This window comes from Micropterus dolomieu, linkage group LG13, assembly GCF_021292245.1.
Source record: "Micropterus dolomieu isolate WLL.071019.BEF.003 ecotype Adirondacks linkage group LG13, ASM2129224v1, whole genome shotgun sequence".
NCBI classification, from domain to species: domain Eukaryota; kingdom Metazoa; phylum Chordata; class Actinopteri; order Centrarchiformes; family Centrarchidae; genus Micropterus; species Micropterus dolomieu.
Genome location: NC_060162.1, coordinates 23,179,391 through 23,202,404, shown reverse-complemented (window position 1 = coordinate 23,202,404; position 23,014 = coordinate 23,179,391). Strand labels below are relative to the sequence as shown.

The 23,014-nt window shown below is 41.4% G+C and overlaps 1 protein-coding gene across 2 annotated transcripts; it reads right to left on the bottom strand.

Moving 5' to 3' along the window:
- Positions 1-162: 162 nt before the first annotated feature.
- On the bottom strand, positions 163-21,655 carry gsna (gelsolin a). Of its 2 annotated transcripts, XM_046066630.1 has the most exons (17): positions 21,330-21,655; positions 10,824-11,024; positions 8,975-9,129; positions 8,575-8,736; positions 8,239-8,388; positions 8,073-8,162; positions 7,594-7,726; positions 6,648-6,952; positions 6,098-6,231; positions 5,510-5,600; positions 5,283-5,309; positions 3,873-4,043; positions 2,853-3,027; positions 2,025-2,146; positions 1,655-1,732; positions 1,490-1,550; positions 163-1,092 (listed from the first exon to the last, which is right to left on the bottom strand). In XM_046066630.1, the coding sequence occupies exons 2-17, from the start codon at positions 11,017-11,019 to the stop codon at positions 923-925; spliced, it is 2,220 nt and encodes a 739-aa protein (XP_045922586.1). In that variant the 5' UTR covers positions 11,020-11,024; positions 21,330-21,655; the 3' UTR covers positions 163-922. The 2 variants fall into 2 exon arrangements, with proteins under 2 accessions (XP_045922586.1, XP_045922587.1); XM_046066631.1 differs by lacking the exon at positions 5,283-5,309 and having other exon boundaries at positions 21,330-21,646.
- Positions 21,656-23,014: the final 1,359 nt, after the last annotated feature.

The following is a 23,014-nucleotide window of genomic DNA, read 5'->3' as shown; positions in this document are numbered from 1 at the left end:
AGCAATATTTTTTGTACAGTTTGCTAATGTTTGATATGGGTTTATCTTGAATATAATAGCCTATGTATGAGGACTTTAAATAAAGACGCTATCAAAAAGTATTTCTTTGGATCTAATTCTTTTCAGATCAATGTTTGTAAAAGCAGAGACATAAAACACTTAAACGTTTCATTTGGTTTTATTTAAATGATAACAAGGCTGAGGAAAACCTTTAGAACGTGTCACAGAAGGTGTAACTGGTTTCTAAAGCAGCAAAGCGTCCGTTTCCAATTTAAAGTTGGCCACTGCACAAACACAAAAGCATCCAGGGCATGAATCTGTGGCATTTCAAAAAACAAAACAATAAATATAGGAGTGTCTAAACTGAAGGTACAAACAACTTGCTTTTAAAGGCATCCTTAAACTGGGACAGTACCTTTTTAAAAAAGCAGGAGTACTGTAAAGGAAAGCATATTAAGGCATTGGTAGTATTGCGAGAGATTAAGAGGTGTTTTCTTGGCAGTGAGTTTTCCAAGGTTGCAGCACACCAAGGCTTTAAACTGTCTTGCTATGTGTTTGTTGCCATTACATTTCACTAGTCAACACGTTTTAGTCTCAAAATAGGACACAAATGAAAAAAATGGCTTCAATAAAAGTCCTAGTATCTGACTACTTAGTGCAAAACTCTACTAATGTTAAAGCTCTATTCCTATTGGCTGGATTTATAACGGGTATAAAGGGATCCCTGTAGCATGTGAGACAAAGTGAATTAAAACACAGCTTCGCCGACCTGTATCCCTTTAAAACACAACTAAGTGTAAAAAAAAAAAAATTAAAAATTAACTCCTCATTTTCAGGGTGTATTGGCAGCTAAAAAAGTCTTATGATTGCAGCGCAGTGCTTGCGGCGGTGCAGCGAGGTCAAATAGGGAGGGACGTAGATCTCACATGGCCAGTTCAGCCATAGCACGCTGCAGGGGGTCGCTGGTCCAGTAGTCGTGGTCCCAGCCCAGGAACCAACCAGTAAAGGTGGGCGGCTCGTGGCCCTGCTTGATCTTCACGATGGGTGTGCGGGGGTCTCTGTTGGCTGGATCTGTCTCGATGTAACGAACCGCTGAGGAAGATAAGAAAAACTTGAATTAGTGCTAGTCATAGCACACTTAAAAACAGAAAAGAGTTATTTAACACCAGGCTGAAAATCTGTGTTTTGTTGCCTTCACCGAAACAAGGTGTGGTCCGAAAAGTGTTTTATTGCACCTGTAACCACACCCAGCAATGGGTCCTGTAGTACACCTGTATATCACTACAGCAAAGTGAGAAGTTAAACCACTGGAGGTCAGCAAAGATGAGGTTTTCAGGGGTTGTTAAGTTACGCTTTAAAAAAAGATTGTCAGATCACTTACCCTGAAAAAAAGTTTAATAATCTAATACACATATGGTGCTTGAGAAGATTATCTTTAGTGATAATTATCTGTCTCTCTCTGAGCTTTTTTCACCCCAGATGTTCTTACCAGACGACACTGCTTCAGTTTTCTCTTCCTCCTGGGCTTCATTTCCGAGCCAGACAAACACCTGAAAATGGGAAAGTGTTATGCTTATTTGTTCCTTTCATTGCAGCGACTCTGCTTGGTGTCTGTGTAGTGGGGCTGAATCAGTCAAATCCCTGGTTTCTTTACCTGCTCCCAGGTGTCGAGGATCATGACATCATCGGTGGCGAGGTCGTCTTGGGTTATCTCCCCGGGTACCTCCTCAATCTGAAAGGAAGAGAGGGATTGAGTGGAGCTGTGTTGATGTACTGTGTGCACCAAAGACTGTGGAGCGTTCAGTCCAGGTACATGTGCTTTCTATTCAGTCTTTTTTTCCTGGTGAAAGCGTTAACTGTGACATCTGGGGATTATCCAAAGTAACTGGTACATTATTTCTGGAAAGGCAAGTTATTAGTAAGTACCAGGTCTCAGCAGTGCATTCCTCAAACGCTTACTATCCGCAAGGGCATTTACGTTCTGTGAAATGACCCTTTAAAACAAGCTCAAACCAAAGACTTACAATGAAGTTTCCAGTCTTGTTGGAGCAGGCGAAGAGTCTGGGTGGATGAGCGTCCATCTTGTCCTTGAGTCTGGTAGAAGTCCGATATTCTGTTTTTCCTCCCAGAGCGCCCCAGAACTCATCTGTGAAGACGTCAGACACACTTTAAGTTATTGTGGTTTTATGTATTGAATCATAAAATGCTGAAAAGCTCCACAGAGCTGCAGAGTTGATGGTAGTTCTCTGTGGGTTTGTCACTATGTGCAGTTCCTTTTGCATTACCATTGCTGATGTAGGAAATATTGATTAATGTAGCTTTAAATAAGAAACAAGATTTGCTGTTTTTTAATTAATATGAATTTTCACTCACAATGTGTTAAATACCTAATAGCTGTTGAAGGTAACTTTCGCTTACCCAGTGACAAATTATCAGCTTAAGCTCACAGAAATAAAATGTTGAATTTCTGTTTTGTTGTCTTTAGCAGCCCTGAACTGAGGCCAGCCCTTAAAAGCAGGGTGTTTATAAAAAATGGAAGCTGTTGTGTTTTAGCCTGAGGTTTTCTATCTGCTAGCAGAGAACCCAGAGAACTCTTTTTGGGCTTTAAAATCAAATCACAAGATTACTGAAAACATCTAAAAGGGGTGATGCAACCAAGTCTTCTTTTGTTTTAATATAGATGAGCGCAAGCACTTACTTTCGCTGAAATACAAAAAGAAAACTATTTAGCTTCACATTCACAAACGCTGTTTCAACAGCTTGGCCACAGTTTGTAGCAGACACAGATACAATTCTTAGTATGTTAACTTGTACGGGGTTTCACTTTGACTTTGTTATTCTGTGTTTCTCACCAGTCTCTCCTCCCTGAGGCAGCTCAGAAGCAGACACTCCCAGGATGTCACACAGCTGCTGAGCTCCCTGCTTCTCCGTGTCACTGGCACCAACCCCCACCCACAGGAAGGAGCCTCCGGGGGTCACCAGAATAAAGGCATCGTTGGAGTTCAGGTTGGATGACACAGGGTCAAGCTGCATGGACGCAGAGGTATTGCAGGTTAACTTGAGCAGTTCTGCTACTTAAGTGCTACCGTTTGTTTCGAGATATCTGGCATTTCCAATTTAATACTCAGTCAACTTTGACCAATGTACAGAAACAAATACATTTTTGTTTAAATTTCTGGCACTCCTCAAAAGACTATAGAGGACTTGGTTCACTTCATTCTGCCTAACTTTTAGTAGTAGGCAGCAACCAGACCTTATTGTGGATGACAGTTGGATGGTAAAGCTACAATAAGTTCTTTTACAGGTCGCTAAATTGGTAACCACAATGAAATATCCACAATTAAACTCATTCCCTAGCCAAAAAGTTACAACTGAACACTGAACTGAACAGGCCATTAATATATAGTTTCATTTAAAAACAAGGGGGGGAAAATGGTCATTAATTTATTAAAACAGCTGTGCACTGGACTTTTAGCAAACAGTGTAACCGGAGGAGATGTTGGGAACTATTTTCAGAAGCGGATTAATACAGATTTGGTACCGTAGTGAGTATTCCCAGCAGGACGGTGTGATTGAATCAAAGCAAACTACCGTGGCAGTGTTCTTTATAATGAAGAAACATGTCAGCCAGCAACACTGTGGTGCACTGATGTGTTTCAATAGTTTTTGGACTACAGTGAAGCTCAATGGCACATGTCAGACTTTAGATAGACAGACAATACTTATGAGTGGGGGCCAATTCATTGTTGGTTTTGGTCTTTTCATGGGATTTGTTGACAGTGAGAAAAATATAATATACCACCATACATATCCTTTAAAATCACCTCTTGCAGTGGTAAAGTTAAAAAGTGAATGATGCTGTGTTCCCTTACCTCCACAGCGCGGGTACATCCTGCTGAGTTGGAGCGCACCTGGAAGAGTCGAGTCTCCGCAGGAGCGGACTGACCTCCTTCTCTGGACGTTCCTCCCTTGTACACCACCATGGGCTGTCCTCCAAACAGACTCATCAGATGGGCCGGCTCTTTCCCCTGCACCACCCTCACCTGGTATACAAACCGCAAACAAACATTAAAACTTGGGAATGATAAGATCGGTTGTTACAGTTAAAGCTGTGGCAAAGTACCTCATGCAATTTTAAACGTTTGTGAATTCTCTCAAGGTGGTGCAACCTAATTACGTTAAACAGATTGGGCCTTGTCGTCAAATATGCATTAACACATCTTGCTGCAATCACCAAGTACAGACACAAGATGGCAGCATGGAGCTGAGCCACATGTTCACCGTCTGTGGTGGGTGTCAAGGTTTGTGAAATAAATGCACAGTGATGACGCAGGTCATGGCTAAAGGTATTAGGAATCTCTTTGGTCTGCAGCTTTTGTCAGAAATGTTTATGGCTGTCAGATGGTGCAAGCATGTCTTCTCTTGAATCAGTCTTCCCAGCAAGACTGTCAGACCAGAGAAAAAGTATATGTAAGCTAAATACACAAAAGGGACTTCTCCCTTCTCCTCCCACACATTGAGAGATCCATTTCTAATGTGCTTTTAACGTAAGTGATGGGAGGAAAAATCCACAGTCCTCCTTCTGTATAAAAATACATTCCAAAGTTCAAATAAAGTAAATATGAGACTTCAGCTGTTTCAGTTAGAAATATGAGTATCTTCTTTTTAGTGCAAAATCCTGTCTCTCCTTTAGTACACACACAGAGTCATGCCACAGCACTCCAACAACATAAACACGAAGGTTGCACATGCAGGGTGCAAGACACACCTGAGGAGAGAAGTGCGAATGCAGAACACGGAAATGAATGGAGACTCACACGAGTACAGAACCAGGGCTCACTCTAAACAACTCAAGAGTTTACAGACTTGACGTTGTTTTATGATCCCCACAGATATTTCCAAACTCAAACATTAGCACCCACTGACGCGTTAGGTCGTCATGATGTTGTTCTAACAGCAGAGTTTGGAAACAGGGCTGTTATTTATGTGGAGCAGACCAGAGTTGGCGACAGAGGAGGAGGGGACCTCCCATTAACATCCACATCGGAATGTCCTGTTTGTGCTTGACCGAGATCGTTTCACTGTAAATTCACTTTAACGCCTTATCACACTCGCTAAGTGTTACAGGTGCCAGAAAAATGAAGATAGCGGCTCCCTTCAAAAATCAAGATTCACATTCATCTGGAATGTGAGAAGGGAAGAAATTTTTTTGTCACTGGCTCTGGACAAAATCATACAAGTCATTTTGAGAGGATGAGGAGCAGGGAAGGGAGGGAAAATACCTGAGTGGTTACAGGAGCACCAACAACCTGAAGAAACAGAAAAGGTCGGAAACCAAGGAGGACAGAAGCAGCAGCGGGGAAACCATTAAGGGAGAGGAGAGTGAAAGGATGTAAAGGTCAGGGAGAAGGTGACTGCGCTGAGTGAGCTAGAGGAGAGAGACTTTAATGACTGAATGATAAGATGGATATAAGCCACTCATAGCCACTAAAGGAACAGTGTGTTTTACCTGCACAGGACCACCGCCAAGCTCATCATCCAGCTGGGTGCCAAGGATCGCAGAGGCCCCAATTTCATCCCGGGTGGAGTCCGATCCTTGCCTGGGAGACAATTACAGTGCATTATCATTACACTGAACATAAGGAGAAGCACGGACTGGGTACGTGCTCACAAAGCAATTCCATACCCCACTAATTTGAACTGAAATTGGAAAACATTTGCCTTCTATGTTCTTTTAAAAAAGTTCAAGGCACTTAACTTTAACACGTGGTGTTGCTAAACCAGTATAAACGATTGCTAAATTTGATTGTAATTGTTTTACAGACTTCTGAATTTGCTGTGTTCCTCAGAGCTCTAATATGCGTGCTATTTCAACTTTCAGAACGTCTCAATTTCTCTTTTAAAAAAAGGTAAAACAAAGGTTTGTAATTAAAAAGAAACCAAGGTCTAAATTGCATTAGCAGTAAATATTAAGTACAAATCGACTACATCAAACGACCAGTCACTGAAAACGTGATGTAGTTAAAGTATAAGACATTACCAAATGTAAAAACTAAACTGCGTGTGACGTCAAAGCGTTAGCCTCTAGTATTCTCACCACATGTAGATAATGTGTCCCTGACGTCCTCCGTGGCGGTAGTTGTAAAGGATGATGTAGCTGTCTCCACCGTAGAACTGTCCGTAAGTGGACGGGTCCACCAGCACCTTGTCGGATCCCTCAATACGCCAGATCTGTCAAGAAAATAATAAAGAATTTCTCAGTGAGAAAATATTGGGACTATTTACTATGCTATTTCATGTTTTGTCCCCTTTACTACAAGTTACAAAGCTATTACATTACATAACATGTACAGTATAATGCAATGTAATGATTCTCCACAACAGGAAGCTATTTGGTAATTGTTCTGTAAATGGAAAACATCCCATGCATACAGGATGGGAAAGTAATAGCAGCAGCAACTAAGAGTGTTTTCCCTTCCTCCCAGGTAGCCGTTGCTTTACATGAATTTCTGTACTTTTGAAAATAAACTTTGTGGAGATTATCAGTGGTGCAAAGTGGGTGCCCCACGAAAGCCTCAGGTCATCAAGGTAGTACTAAAAAACCTCTCGGAGACAGAATCAAACACTGACAATCAGTCCACTCTCACCTGTTTCTCTCCTGTGCCGTCATCCACCATGCCGTGCTGAGCGGCCATGGCGGGGGAGTCGTGCAGACCGGCGGCGTCAAAGGGCACCTTCTCGATCTTGGCGATGCTGTTAGCGATGTAGGCCACGCCCAGGCCCTCTGTCTGATCTCTGTCCCGCCAGTCTTTGAAGAACTGTTTGAAGAGCGGCGTCTCGCCCATCTCTGGCAGGATCTGGACCTGAGTTTGTTTGGGGTACCCCATCTTCTTGATGAACTCGTCGGCTGCTTTCATTGCTTCCTTTCGCTCGTCCATGTTGGCGTCTTTGCCTGTGAGCAAGAGAAAAGATAGCTGAGGTGAGGATTATTAAATTGTAATGTCATTATTAAATAATTATACATACTAACTAAAGAAATAGTGATATTAAAATTTTCATTTTGGAATTGTCTACAAGAATTGTTTCTGAGTTGTATGGTGAGCTAACTGTGGGAGTGACTCATAGACTTTCATGTCTGTACACTAAATACAAAGCAGCAGCCAGTTAGCTTAGAGGACAAGCTGGCAGGAGACCTCAAGGTGGCCTTTAGACTGCAGAAAGTCACAAGCTAAGAAATGGACATAACCCTTCGTAAAACCACAAAGTGTGTTGGTTTTTGTATAGATTTAACCTACATAAAACATTTTAATTAGTGAGCTTTAGAGGTTTTTTACCTTTTGACAGAGCCAGGCTAGCTGTTTCCCCCTTTGCACTAAGCTATGCTAAGCCAAACATCTCCTGGCTCTAGCTTCATATTTAGCGTACAGACATGAAAGTTATCCTTCATTCAGTCCTTCTCATCTAACTCTCAGAAAGAAAGCAAAGAAGAGCATTCCCCAGAATCTTATTATTCCTTTAATTTACCTTAAATATCACTGTAGTAGAACCTCTTGCTAAACATATGGGGAATCCACCGCATCACCCTGCACTGACCTTTCCAGACAAAGATCTTGCCATCGGAGCCGTGGTCCAGAATGAAGCAGTCGCCGGACTCCAGGGCGCTCTGGGTGAACGGGTTCTCTGCTGCCACCAGGGCGATGGTCATGCCTCCGCTGGCATTGGACACCTGCAGGAGGGAAAAAAAGGAAGAGAAACGTTGATTAGAGGCAGGAAGTGTCACTTCCTCCTCCTGGGTCTTTCAATCTAGGATATACGAGCTGCCATATAATCAACTCTATTACAGACAAATTCTCACTTAAAAGTACCCAGATATTTCAGAAGGAGATCGGTTTATCATGTGTATTTTAAGAACTCAAAAGTTATGTTTGCTGCTCCCAGAAGACACTGATTACCGAGTTAAAAGTAAAAAAGTTCTTCTTGCAGCAAACACAGTTCAAAAAATCTTGTCATCACAAGAGATATTAAAGAGAAAACCACAGTCTGCGTGTCTGGGGTGTTCCCACTTCTCTCACCTTGTATAGTTTGGCCCTCTTCCTGTTGGAAGCATCAGCTTTGATGTCATCAGCGTCTCCGAGAGGCAGATCTGGTTTAGGACCCAATACCTGGGGACAGGAGTAGCGGTTTTAACGCACATGTCCATTTAGGACTTCATCCGTTCTCACCATGCACTGATCTTACCTCTATCATCTTCTCTCTCTCCACCCCCTCGTCACAGACATAGACTCGGGCCCTCCCACTGCGCTCGTTGTCCCGGATACCCTTGGCGACCTGAGTAGCCTTCAGCTTCTCAAAGCGGTTGCTCTGGGAGCCGCACCACTGGTAAATCTCCTGTACAGCAAGAAGAGGAGCAGTTTGCAAAGTAGGTAAATAAAAGCCTGAAGGTGGAACTAGCATTTTGTTTGACAAAAATTAAGACCAACGAATGGATGTTAAAAAAAAAAAAAAAGTAAATATAACATCATAATATTTTGATTATCTAATATTGGTTTGCTTCATCTGCTCAGTCTGACTCACATTTCCCAGGTCCAGGATGAAACAGTCTCCCTGGTTGAAGCTGTCCCAGCTGACTGCCACCTCTGTTGCCCGGACAACACGCCGACCTTTGACCTGGAGAACCCGCTGCACAACCACCTCGTTAGTGACAACATGCTTGAACCCAGACGCCACGCCCCCTTTCTGGAAGACAAGAGTTGCATTTCAAAAATCATGTTTTTTTTTTTTTTTTTTAAGGACAATGGAAAACAATGACAAAATAATGCAGTCATAACAGACCGATCGTCTATTTTACAGATGCAAAATGCAGTTTATGGTTTAAAATATGATGAAATATAACAGCAGAAATCCCACCTCTCATATAACATGCATCTTTTTCTTTGTACATAGATGTTTTGCAGCTATAAACATGACATCTCACCATGTATTTTATTCCAGACTTGAAGTAGCCAAGAAAGGTTTTGGACTCGTGTCCCTGGACCTCACGGTACTGGATGGGTTTTCCCCCCAGGAAGTCATCCATTTGTACTGTAAAGATTGCTGCCGAGCCGCTCTCATCCTGGGTGCATAAATCACCTGCAAGAGAAGCACCGCCGATGTGTTCCATATTAACCTTAGTGCCTATTTTATCTCAGCAGTCATCCTGTACAAACGTACAACTACGCAGAGAGCCATATTTTGTTTGACCAATTCACTCACTGAGGACTCAGTGAGTGAATATTGAGATCAATATGTGGGAGCAGCAGGGGGTCAGATCACAGCAGACACGTTCATACAAGCAACATTATTCTATTTTTGGTCACACACAGTAGTTCAGCAGCTAGTGGGAGGATTACATCAGATCCTGTTTATTGGTAAATGCTGTTTCCGTGATCAATCCAAGCTGACTAAAAGCACATGAAATCAATAAAAATAAAAACACATGGCTAAGCTTTTCGCTGTCCTGTTTGTTTTAAGCTAATCCTAAAAATTACCCAGTCAGATACCCCCTCCTCTATCAATACTCATCTACAGGACTAATTTTCAGGTTTTGGCTGATCCGAATACCATGTCACATTGATGTCTCTGTCCAGTGAAAACCATCTATGAGGACACGGCTGAAAGATTAAATCCACTTTAATGAAAAATAAAATAAAAAACCCTCAAACGTGTAGTTTTACCTTTGATAACATTTTGCAGATAAGATGTTATTTCAACTAAGTCCTATTTTGAATCCAGAACTTTAACTTGTATGTTTACAATGTTGTATTGCTGCTTTAACTTCTGCATCTGAATACTTAGTCCACCGCTATCAATATAATTGTTTCTGTATGCTGGATGGTGGTGCAAAATGGTCTAGACAACATCACAAAAACATATGTACCTTATGAGGTTTTGGATCACTGAAAAAATGTCAGCTCCTTATGTAGTTCCTTGTAAGGCATTCAAGTCTCATAAGCTGATACCAATTTACAAAGCATGTCTATTCTACGCTCCTAAAAGGAAGTCAGGCCCTTCAGATTTTAGATCTGAAGTAAGCAGGATGAGACGCAGCAGAAATATAAAACGCAACAGCAGAAGCGGAGGAAACACCGCCTGTAAACACACCGCGTCAATTAAAGTGCTTTTGTCGACTGGTTTATCTCTCCTCATCCTTCCAGATTCAATACGTCACACGCAAATTGTCAAGTGAAAATACTTTCCAGGAGCACAGATATAGATCCTCATCTGCTTTGCAAGTCAAATAGGACTGTGACTGCACCGGTGATCTGTTCTTCTGTGTTTGGTCACATGTCCATGGAAACATCCACACAAACAAAAAAGCAAAATGGATGCAGAAATGTTTGTCTCTTGTTGCTTTAAAAATGTGTTGAATTAAATTTAAATGTAAATCCATTATGCTGCCTTTAAGAAGAATTTGTTTTTGTTTTCCTATGCATCAACATTTGAATATGGTGCCTTTAAACTATATACTTATTTGGTCTGTCTAAGATTATCACTATCACACGTTTTATTTTATTGTTTTGCGGGAGGGGCTGCACATTCAAGAAGTGCTGGATGACTGATGATTAAATTGATTTCCTGTTTACTTTGACACACACAATGTTAAATTAACCTTTCAGAGATCTTGTGCACACAGTTTATTTGATTTTACACAAAAAAAAAAACCATCACAAAGAAGGAAAATGTCCCCGCATTTTTAAAAGCAATGGACATACTTTAAAGCAAATCTTCCATGTACCGCTGCTTATTTCTCTGTAAAAACACACCATCCATCTCACTGCACTCACCCAGCCAGTAGTGGAGGTCGTACTGCAGGTTCCCGGAGCGTTGTTTAATAGTGTTGAGGATGAGGTAGGCGTCTCCGGTGTAAAATCCGCCATACAGATTCTCGGGAACAGGCACCAGGTCAAAATTCTCCACCCTCCACACCTGGAGGCCCGACTTCTTTCCGGCTCGCTCAAACTCTGGGTGTTGCGCTGCCATCCTGCCTGCAGGAAAATCACACACCTGAGATTTAGTGCGTTTCTACACTGCAGGTCTAAACATACAGGTGAGTTCCAGTGGCAACAAGCTGTGGTCTAACACTCCCGAACAGTGTTCAAACTCTGCAGCGAGAGTCATAGAGCTTTGTAATAACTTTACAGTGTGACTGGGACTCCCTAGTTGTGAGACGTTTGCTCTGGAAAACATAAAGCCGCGCCTCTTAAGGCTGCGTTGTTGTCATGGACACAGATAAAGTTTAGGGTTATAGTCAGATATTAGTGCACAGCAAGGTGAGTCACTGGTGGCCTGTGCCCAGTGTGTTTCCTGCAGTGAGCAAGAAGGGGAAGTCCTGTCAGTTATGACTCAGGCGTTGTCATAACTTCCAGTGATGGTGGCAAAATAAACACTGTGTACAGTTATAGCTAGATAGATAGATAGATAGGTAGATAGATAGGTAGTATATAACTAGGTATTTTTGTTCCTCAGTCTATCATAACAATATAAACACAGCCACAAATATCTCGTCTCCAGGGGTGGGAGATATGGAGAAAAACTTGCTACCACACTATATGCAACTTTGTTGTTTCTTTGAAAGAGGTCATATTCTGCTTTTTGGCTTTTTCCCTGAAAAACACCGGTGGAAAAACAGTGAGCTGCAGCACACACACCTCTCTTCTCGCTTCCAAACACTATCTACCCTCCAGGCAGTCAATGGACATAAAGTTGTTACTGTGATGTAGAGACAGAGCTCAGTTAAAACGTTATGGATGAAAAATACTTTTGTTATAAATTAATAACTCACCACTCTGAAAATCTTGCTCCAGTCCATGTTGCTAAGGTGGTAAGGGGAATGTATACAGCTGAACAGAAGCCGTGTTTACTGGCTTCTCACTGACCCGCCCTACTCTGCTTCTGATTGGCTAGTAGTCCTTCACTAGGAACTGTGGTTATGCGACTCCCAACAAAGATCATGTAGAAGCCAGATGCATCAGTCCATAGCTAAAACGAAGCCATACAGGGTGCAAAGAGGAGCTGCAGCAATGTGCAGTAAGACAAAAATATGGTGTTTTTTTGAAAATTAAACCATGTAAACCTGTTCTGGTACAACCCCTAAATAAAATGATAACCCTGAAAATGAGGATAATATGACCTCTTTAATTTGTTACCAAAATAGTCAGTCAGACACTGGTCCAGTCACAAGCAAATTCACAAACACTCACGCCCAAACATTCATGTACACACACACCATTCACTTCAGCCATATCTGACAGCATACAATGAAAGTGGCGCCCAACCAAGTAGGTGTCTGTGCTGCATTGGATTACAACCCACAGGGCTCTTAGTAGCATGTGTGAGTGTTTGAGATTTTTAAGATGGGAGTTAAGAATCCTGTTAAAATCAGTCTGGAAACTGTTTGTAGAATAGTTTGAATAGAATCGGCTGACTCTGTCGGTTTGGACATGCTTCAGGCGTCTGTCTTAGAGAATTTAAAGGAACTGATTATTTGTCTGGAAAAGTGTGGTTAAAGACAGCATAACAAAGAAGTGGTAGAATGGAACTACTTGTAAATTTGTAAGTACTCTTACAATGTTTATGTATAGTTTACTTGTATTTTACTTTCAACATTATACTTTTAACTCTAAGTGGCACATATGCACTTCTGTCTCCCTTACATTGACAGCTATATTGATTTATACCTACAAATTCAAGATCATATAAAATATGATGTATTATTATAGGTTTAACTACCCAACTGTATATAAAGTAGTTTAGTCAGCTACATCATTCAAAAGCTGCTTACATGTTAATACATCAGTAATAATATAATGATATTATATATAAGGCTCTGAAAGTGAACATTGTTCATAAGCTTTTAGTTTGACGCTTACTTTTAATACCTGAATCAATATTTTTATAATAACAATGTATCAAATGACAATGTGAAAACAGTGAAAATGGGGTCGCTCGTATGATCCTACAGAGAATTACCAAGTGAACCCGCAGCTCCCCTCGGCTTTACAGAGCTTTATAGTGAGTATCAACTCACTGTTTAGCTGTCAGGGCTGCAGCTTTACTGTTTTGATTTACTCTAACCGCTCTTATAACATTAATTTCAGCCACAGCAGGCAGCTGTTTTCAGGTTTCAAATTCTTCCAGAAATTGGATATGCAAATGTTTAATGAGGAAGGGAATGCATTCAGTACATTTATAAGTCTTCACAGATACACCACGAAATGTGTACTGGTGAGACACAGCGAATGTAAGCATATTTTGTTTGTTAACAAAAAAAACTCTGCAAGGTACCTTTAACTTGGTAAATCATGGCTTTGAAAATAACCAGTTTTCCTTTAAAACATTGTGTTGCTAACACTTCTGCACTTTTAATTCAGTAAAGATTTGAATACACTTCTACAATGTGGTTTTGCTGCTTGTGAAATACACTGTGAAGAAATCATTTTCATAAAATATGCAAAAGTGAACTACTATGTCTAATGGCATTTTGCAGCAGACTCTGGCCCACACCGACTCCACGCCATGTATTTATTGTTTCCACAGAAAACACTGCAGAGAGAGGGCAAACAATTTCTCTAAAGTGAAGCAGTGTTCTCAAATTAGAACCTCACCTCTCTGAAAGGGCTTCTGTGGCCTTTCATGGTGCATATCCTCTTAATTTTACTAATTTGTTCAAATGTTGATGTGCTTAAGACATTCAAACCATCAATGCTCTGAACTATAAGGAGCTGTTAAGAAAGCTCAGCTCAACGTATCACAAAATATGTAAAAACTGGAGGTCATGTAGTTCAAAATGAACACAGAATCCAGTTTACCACAGGAATGCTGCTCGGACCAGCCGCCTCTCAATTTGCATGACTAACCGTCCATGTTGGAGCAATAATAGGCCATTCTTCTAGGCGGCCGTCTGCCCACAAACATGGCAGGAATCTGCTCCTGACCCTGGAAGAAGGAAGTGGCTCAGAATTCACATAACGAGGCCAACAAATGTGGGGTTCCTTCCCCCCCCATTGATGCTCTCCTCTTACGTAACAACCAGACTTCACTGCACATTACTTTGTAGCTCTGGAAAGTTTCAGCATGGAAAAGTATTTTCACAGTCACCATTACTGATTTTTAAATGGGACACCAATATAATGCTCTTTTAGATTTTGCATGAATGAGTATGGAGTGTATGCAGTCAAAAAAGCAAAAATGTAGCCACAACAAACGGGTACCCAGGAGTCATCTGAGGTCATGTACCGTCTGACCTTCCATGACACTGCAGCGCCTGTATCCAGGACATAGAGAAACTGGGGCTGCTGCGCAATTCCACTGGGGTCATAATAGCTTGATGGAGGACGTGGAAAGCTGAATTTTCCTACAGCGGCTCTAAAGTAGCCTGCTGGAGTTTCCAGCCTAGAGAAACTTGAATGCCGCAAAACTCAGACAGAAAGCCTTAGGTGAGTAGCAGCAATGTTTAATCACTAATTTGTCAAGCCTGAAAACAAATATACCAATAGATAAATCGCAGTTACAGGAGAAATATGGTTACACTGATAAATTGATGCAAATTATAAATTTTTTTTACAAGGACATGGAAATGATAAAATGAGGACACCTTGAATACTATCACATACCGTTATCAAGTGTTTAAGGACAGAGGGTGTCATGCTATAGGGATTTTTATTTTTATTTAATGGACTAAGAAACATTTATTGATGTGGATCATCTGGCTTATATGTCGCAGTTTGGCTAAGCCTTCAGCCCTTCTGTTTCCCTGACAGCAGTGTTTATCAAAAATAATCAGCAAAAGTTCCTGCTGGATCTCTCTTCAGGCCGGTGATTGGACATAGTGGACTGGATAGTCAAGATAAGATGTTAAGCCAATTAGGTGTGTTTTCCTGGTAAAGCGTGCAGTACAGAGCTGGAGCTAGGAAGCGATTAGCCTAGCTTAGCAAACAGCTAGCTTAGGTCTGTCCAAATTTTAAAATTCAGCACCGCTAAAGCTTGCTATTTAACACAGTGTATCCTGTTTGTTTGATCAGTACACAGGCAGTAATGTAAAAACAAACTTTTAGTGGGAGTATTGTGATATATTTCTTGCAAAAGAACAGTAGGGTGCAGTGACTTCCGGGAGTCTTGTCATTACGGTGAAGCTCACGGTACAAGGTAGATATATCTATCATTTCACAACACGGGGTTGTATAACAAGATGAGAATGCAGTTCCCTTTATTAGTGTTGTAGTACTCGAGACCGGTCTTGGTCTCGAGACCATTCTTAAGACCATTTTATGAAGGTCTTGGTCTCGTCTCAGACTCGACCGCATTTGTACTCGGTCTTGTCTCGGTCTCGGACATTGGAGGACTCGGGATTTTATTTCAAGACCATAACTTTGGGAATTGATAAATTGCTTTCCCATTGTCTGATTTATTTGTTAACATCCTAACTTTGATTGGATGGAAAACATATTTCTTCAAATGCAACCAATAACGCTTATTAAAAATGTGGTGTTCCCATTAACGACTGTCCCCCCTTCCCGCGAAGGTAAACATGGAAAAGGAGTATTGAATAAAGATGCTTGCGTTGATTTCAGCTCTAAGTGTTTGTATGTGGGTGGAGGGTGACCCATGGTGTCATCTTTGTTCATCTGTTAATAACCTGTAGCTCTGTTTGCCCTGCGGGTAGCTTATTAGTGTGCTCTTGAACACCTGTGGCACCACTTCCTGGGTTACTACTCCTGACTGCAGTCTAATCACACTCTACTCCTCCCCACAGGCACACCACTCTCTGGTTTGTTATGTCGCTACAAGTTTATCCTTATGTTTTTGTTGTGCACCAACACCCATCCCTTTCACGCATGCACCTCACACATGTTGAGTATTTTTACTTTGGTATTTGATTTGGTCTAATTAATAAAATAGTCTTTCTTAACAGTTTCCCTTGGTTTGTCCCCCTTTTATTGTTGCCACTAGAGCCAAGCCATAACAGGTGGGTACTGTCTTTTATAATCCTTTGGGCTCTGCAGAGTGTTAAGTTTACTTATAAGTTTCATGGGGGAGATTGTGTTGAATGCGGAGCTGAAATCCACAACATTCTGATGTAGGTGTGTGTGAGGGGGGATGAGTAGAGATCATTGGAAATGGCATCCTTTGTGGATCTGGTGGTTCTAAAAGCAAACTGGTGAGGGTCCCGGCTGGCTGGAATGTTGTTGTTGTGAACCAGTTACTGAAAGCACTTCATCAAAATGGGGTTGAGTGCCTAAGGGTGGTAGTCGTTCAGACTAGATACTGCAGACTTTCTAGGTACAGGAACAGTGGTGGCTGTCTTAAAGCAGGTGGGAACCCTCTCCTGAGACTGAGAAATGTTGTAAATGTCAGTAATGACATTAACTAGCTGATTGGCACAGGTCTTTAGTACACGGCCATTAATGTTATCAGGCCTGTGATGTTTTTGATGGCCGGCCATGTATCTTTGGTGTTGCTGGTGTTGAGGTCTCGCTCCAGTCTCTGCTTTGCCTCCTTGATGCCAGCTTTCAGTCTCGCTCTGGCGGCCTGTATGCTTCCTTGTCACCTGACTGAAAAGCAGATTTTTTTGGTTCTGGATAGAGCCCTCACCTCAAATAGAGGCTTTCTGGTTGGGGAATGATTTTATTGACTTTGAGATCACCACATCATCAACACATTTGCTGGTTTTCCTAAGTGGGGGCCTCTCTGAACATATGTCAGTCTGTGAATTCAAAACAGTTCTGTACAGCTGCTGTTGCCTCATCTCTCCAGACTTGTCAGCCTTTTTGTCAGCTGGGTGTAAGTAGGCAGAAGAAGCAGGGAAATAATGGCTGATAGAACAAAATGGGGGCGGGGGAGGGGCTTGTATCTGCTAGGAATATCTGTGTAAAGATGGTCCAGGGTTGTGTTTCCCCTAGTACGATGGTGATATGCTTGTGGAATTTAGGTAAAACAGCCTTGAGCCCCGTTTGATTAAAATCGCCAGCTACAATTAAACGACCATCCGGTTGTTTTGTCATGTTCTTCAAGAAATAGCAACAACACGTAATATACCCCTGAAACCCCAAAATTGTTGTTTTAACATTTCTTGCTACACATTAAACAAATAAGATACAATGTGTTATTAGTGTTAGCACGTTAGAGAAGGCGTATTGTTCATCTTTGGACAGAGCCAGGCAACCCTTTTTCCCACTGTCTTCAGTCTTTAAGCTCAGCTAGGCTAATCGCCTCCCGTTGCCAGCACCACACCTAACACACAGACACGAGAGTGGTTTCGATCTTCTCATCTCCTGCTTGAAAAGCAAGCAATTGGGCTAAGCGGATCTCCCAAAATATATATAACTATTCCTTTAAGCAATTTCTATGACAATGATGAGTTTAGTGACCCGTGATCCCATAATCGCATTTGGTGACAGTACCTCATAACTGAGTATACCATAAATGGTTTGAATATTGCATCTAATGCATCTAAATGAGGTAGCTACCACATCCTCCAAACTGCTACTCCCTAAATATCTGGGTAACCATCCAAAACAACAGTGTTGAGAAAATACAATGACTTTATGTTCCCAAACAACTGGTAATAAATTTGAAGTAACTTCTGCTGGAGTTGATTTACAGCCTTTCATTAAACTGACACACCCTGCAATATGAAAACAGTTTGCATGCAGAGATCTGACCCGAGCAAAGAGACCCTTCATTAACACAGGGACGGATGTACCGCAGAGAAATGTACTTTTAATTTGAAACCAAGTTTGTGAAGGTAACATTATGGCTTATAAGCACCTGGAACTGTGGTCATGAAGCAAACATACAGTACGTCAATGTAGAGAGAGCAACAGGAAAACGTGTTACCGCCGTATTCACTGCACCTACACTTGGAAGTGAAGTTTAACATCATTGCTTCTATGGAGTGCACATTTCATGACAAAAGGTGCCAAAATAACCCATTCAGTCCCCATGACAAATGCTCAAAGACATGCTGCATATGTAGCCCTCAGATTGCCTGAAAATAGAGCTGCTTTTTTTTAAAATCCTGAAAAGTTGACTTGTTCAAGAAGTCTTTATATCCAATAGCAGCTTTACACCAATAGAGTATATCACTTCTGTGGGACTTCCTACTCTGAAGATCTTTGTTTCTGTGGCGCTACAAAAATATAACATTGCTTGTGATCGTCCCCTCTGATGGAGAGAAATATTCTTACTCTATGTAATAATACTCTATGCATCAAAGCCGTTTTATCCCACAGTAAGATACTGTGTCTGTGACTTAATAAAGCAAACATCATCACATCTGAACCACCTCACACTGTGAAAAATCAAGGCCAGTATTAAGAAAAGTAATAACAACTCTGACAAAAGATAGATAACCACCAGATAAACATATTTTAATATTTTTGTGCAAACTTTTGTTAAACAAAAGGCAGCAGCTGACTAAAACAAACCATTAACCATGAACCATTTCTGGCAGCTCCAGATTGGATAAAGTGACTCAGGGGGTTGGGAGGGGGGGTAGTTTGTTTGACCCAACACACACACAGCCTTGAGCTTAAATAGAACAGGTCACATGACTATTGGTAAGCTGCTTCTTCACAGTCATGCTTTGAAAAGCAGATGGTGCCTTCAGGCCTCACCACACCTCTGCAGAGCCGGAGGTGTTTGTCGAGTTCCTACCTCCGATCACTGGCTCTTTGACGCACCCTTCGCCTACCAATAATCTGGGTCATTCTTACCTCAGTTATTTGGTCCCATCCCCCAGTTGTTTAACCAACCTCTCTTCTGTGTCTGCCCCAAGTTGAGGCCTGCACGAAAACTCAAAACCTCCACTGTGCAAACAGAAAAAGTCGATTCATATGATACATTTTTTTTATGCCCTTGTGATTTGTCTGCTGGTGTCCCACTTGCAATAACAAGCACATGATCGTTTTATCTGTAAATTCTGAATTTGTGGGCTTCAGTCCAGAGTTTCTTCCACAAAAAGAGATTCTGCCTTTAGGAAAGGGATTTCTTGATGACTCACTTTCTCCATGCATGCCGCTCTCAGCCTCTTGAGGGCTGTGCAGCTGCCCTCCAGCTCGCTCAGGGCAGAAAACACTCTGCACAGACTCTACACTCTTTATTAGACGCTTGGCTTCCCTTTAATCTGTTTACACAGTGTAAGACAAAGGTCATTAAAGAGGCTTTTATAAATAACCACTGTCATATCTGGACGATGTTTAAGGATATGAGCAGGTTGTTTCAGAAACAATCTACCTGAAAACGCTTTTTGGAATCAGCCAGCCATGGCCCAGGTACCCTGTAACCAGTTCTGTTTTTGATTGAATCAAATCAAGCATATGCCCTAAATGCAAAGCCGCGTGTGTTCTGGGTCAGAGGTGTGGTTGTTTTTTTTTTAGTCAATGGGAACCCCACCCAAACTTCTCTTCCCTAATCCAGTGTCAGTAAATATTGTCTACAACAGTTAAGTTCATCTCTTCGAATGAGTGTTTTTTCAAATTGAGAATTTGAACGTTACTGTGTCATGTAGAAGATTTTAATACTTAAAGAAGGGTTTAAGTTTGAGGTCTTTTATAAACCATGAACCATTCAACTGTCCAGAAAATTACTCATATGAATGCTTTCTGATCTTCCACCCCAATGGTTAAGCTCGGGTTAGTTTTAGGCAACTAAAACTACTTGGGAAAGGGAAAGATTTCTTTCAAGTCACACTATTCTTGGTAAGCACTGATATCACAATTTGCAAAAGACATCCAGACATTTTTGGCTTGAATTTGTTGAGTTGAAAATCTATAGGTCTGTATAAGTTATGTTTCATTTATGCTATAATCCAATATGTAATGAGGAATAAATGAAAACTCTGGTTACAGGTAACCTAGACAGTGCCAGCTTTAATACATACATCTTCTGACCTGCAAATTATTGTTTACTGGGTTTGTATGCCAAACCATCCACCCAACCTCCTTCCTAATGTGACGCCATCTCCATGTTTGCTCCAGAGAGATGATATGCATGACTTCAAGAGGCTGCTTGTCAGGAGTGGCAAGCGTAACCTTTGTTTATGATTTAAAAGTTAAAGAGATGCTGTCATCTGTCGTGTAAGGACCGTCTCCCAAATTTGGATTTTCTGGCTCCAGCAGCCCACATATATTACAGCAAGCAGGAGCCTAAAGAGTCAGGCTTCAAAATATCCCCAAAGAAACCTTTTGGTGACATCCCTGACAACTTGTCTATGTTTTACACTCTTTTGAGCCTTGACAAGGCATTTTGAGAACAACCTAAAACTAAGTTAGTGCTAAAATGACACCAGGAATGCGTACAACATGATGGCATTCTAGTCAAACAACCAGACTGTATTTCCTTTCTTTCTTTTTCCTTGTTCCAAATATGGCGATTATGTTCACATACAATAGTTTCCAGTTCAGCTGCCCCACCCACTTGCACACATGGATAGAAAGCATGCGCACAGTTGTTAAAGGCTTATATCTAAATCTACATTGGGGTGCAGTGCAGTTGGTGGGTTCAGGAATCCCTGTAATCGCTGTCCGTCTGATGGCTTAGTGTGGATCTGACACAGCGCTTTCTGGTTGCCTCTAACAAAGGTCTGTCTATGGCGTTCTCATACACACAGAAAAACCTATCCAGCAAACTGTCTGAGGCACGCACTTAGCACAGCTGCTATAACAACTCACCACAAAAAAGGATGTTCTGACTTACTTCCGCAGTGAACAGCCCCACTATTTGTGTGTTTCTATGGCAACCACAGATGTCTTTAAATAGAGGTTAGCATATGCAGCTGCTGAGGAAAATCTCACCGTTTTTAAAGGCGACGCTCAAACTAATTACTTGACTTTTTTACTATGATGCAGCAAAACAGAGCATGTTAAATGTTGCCCTGGGGTTGGAGTCACATCATGGCAGCCTGAACTCACTTTAAACAGTTAAGGAGTATGTGACCAAGTCTGTGTGGCCACTTTAAGTGGAATCACACATTATTTTCAGTGATCATCCAGTTTTACCACTGCCTGTCCTTATATGGCCGCAGTTGTGTTGCACTTCAGGGGTTTACAGGGTTTACTTTGAAGGAGATGTGTTCAAGTTAACCATTTTACATGAAGAAAGAATCCAACTGTTTCACTCTATAGCCTACAAACTCTTTCTGCCCAGCATCAAACCTTTGTTCCAGTCTGCATGGGAAGTAATGGTTCACTTGATTATTACAGCAGACCTAATTAAGGCATCAGACAATCTGTGCGCGCAGTAAGGCTGTAATGCTTTTTTTGTTGTTGTTGACAAAGTGGATTATAACGTACCTGAAAGCGTAGGTTGTGATCGGGGACGGACGGACGGTTGTGGACCTGACTGAGCCGCGGTGAGTGCTTCTAGCTGCAGTGGGAGCAGAGAGGCTTCGAGTCGGCGGGGCGGCGCAGCGCAGAGCCGCTGTTTATGCTTCTGGACCGGGACACTCCCCGTTATGACACTCCCCCGCTGCACAGCCTGCAGAGGGGGAGTGCACCCTGTCTTGTTGTCAGCTTGTCTCACCAGTTTTCTGTCTATCTATCTAGCTTATAGGCTATAAAGCACTTAGGTACAAGGTACAAGGTGGGCCTACATGTATTGAGCATTTTACAACACAGGGTTGTAGAACGAGATGTAGTTGTAGTTCCCTGATGAAATTATGACACTCATAAAACAAACGTTATATAGAAAATATAGGCCTATATCCTACCGTAGATAAATAGTCATAGAAATAAAAAAAGTTTACATGGTGGAATGCTAATAATGAATTACAGTGTACATTTAATTGCCTGTGTAGGGGTTGTAAATGCAAGCTCAGTCCGGACTGAGCCTGCACTTCCGGTCACCAACAGAGTGTGCATAATGAACAACACTGCCCCTGCGTGGTGCCAACGTTGACATGGTGAAGTTGCAAGCAGGCATGTTCTGAGAGCCCACCGTCAAACAGTACTGATTCAGATGAAATAGAACCTGTCTTTAACATGATCATGCAGGCTACTTGCTTTAGGCATGTGCTTGCTCATGGTTTTCCCCATGTGCTCACAGAGGGTCAAAGGTTGGCAGCAGCCCTTGTCATTGGGAAAAGTGAAGTCCTGTGAGATTCAGACTTGTTTTTTCAGAAAAGGAGATTGCTGCTCACCGTTCTTGCAGTTATGACATGTATTTAGTGCATGATAATAGTAATAATAAAAATATTTCAAGATATTACATAAGCCCCCTTTCAACACACCTGCATGAAAAACTGGGTGTGCAAGTATCTGTTTCCTAATCTGTTAACATTAACACCATTTAACACTAATGAACCTGAAGGCAGACAGAGGTTAGCAGTGGTGTAAGTCCTTATAAAAGTATGCTGCAAATATTACTGTGAGATACTATCACATATTATCACACACTAAAACACATCCAAAGCTACATCTTTGTGTCATGTTTCTGTGCAAAGAAAATTAATTTATTAGTAAAATGAATATGCATTAAATATGCAGTTCTTACAGAATCATAAAATTGTGACTGTTGTATATAATCTCAAATTGCAAAGTAAAACTTTTGCATGGTATGATTGTAATATCTACAGCAAGAGACTGAAAGCATATTGCAAAACATTATACTTTTAGATAATGAAGTCAAAGGGGTGGACGTGACTTACAGAAACACAGCTTACAATGAAAGAACAATAAATTATCATTCTGGGATGCCTTCCAAAAACAAAGATTTATCTTTTTGGACACATTAGGGATGGTGTAGCATGGACAACATGCTTATGTTTTACAAAAGTATTGTCTAAAGCTGGATAATAAGAACATACAGCCATCTGTAGCAACAACTGTCAAAATGCTTTTTGGAAGTCAATGAACATTCCCTGTGGATCCTTTTGGATGATGTAGAGGCAGGCCTCATAACATGACATCTTTTAGCTCTAATGTCTCCTGGTGCTGACTGCTGCAGATATTTGGTATATAGGTTGACTTAGGTGAGAATG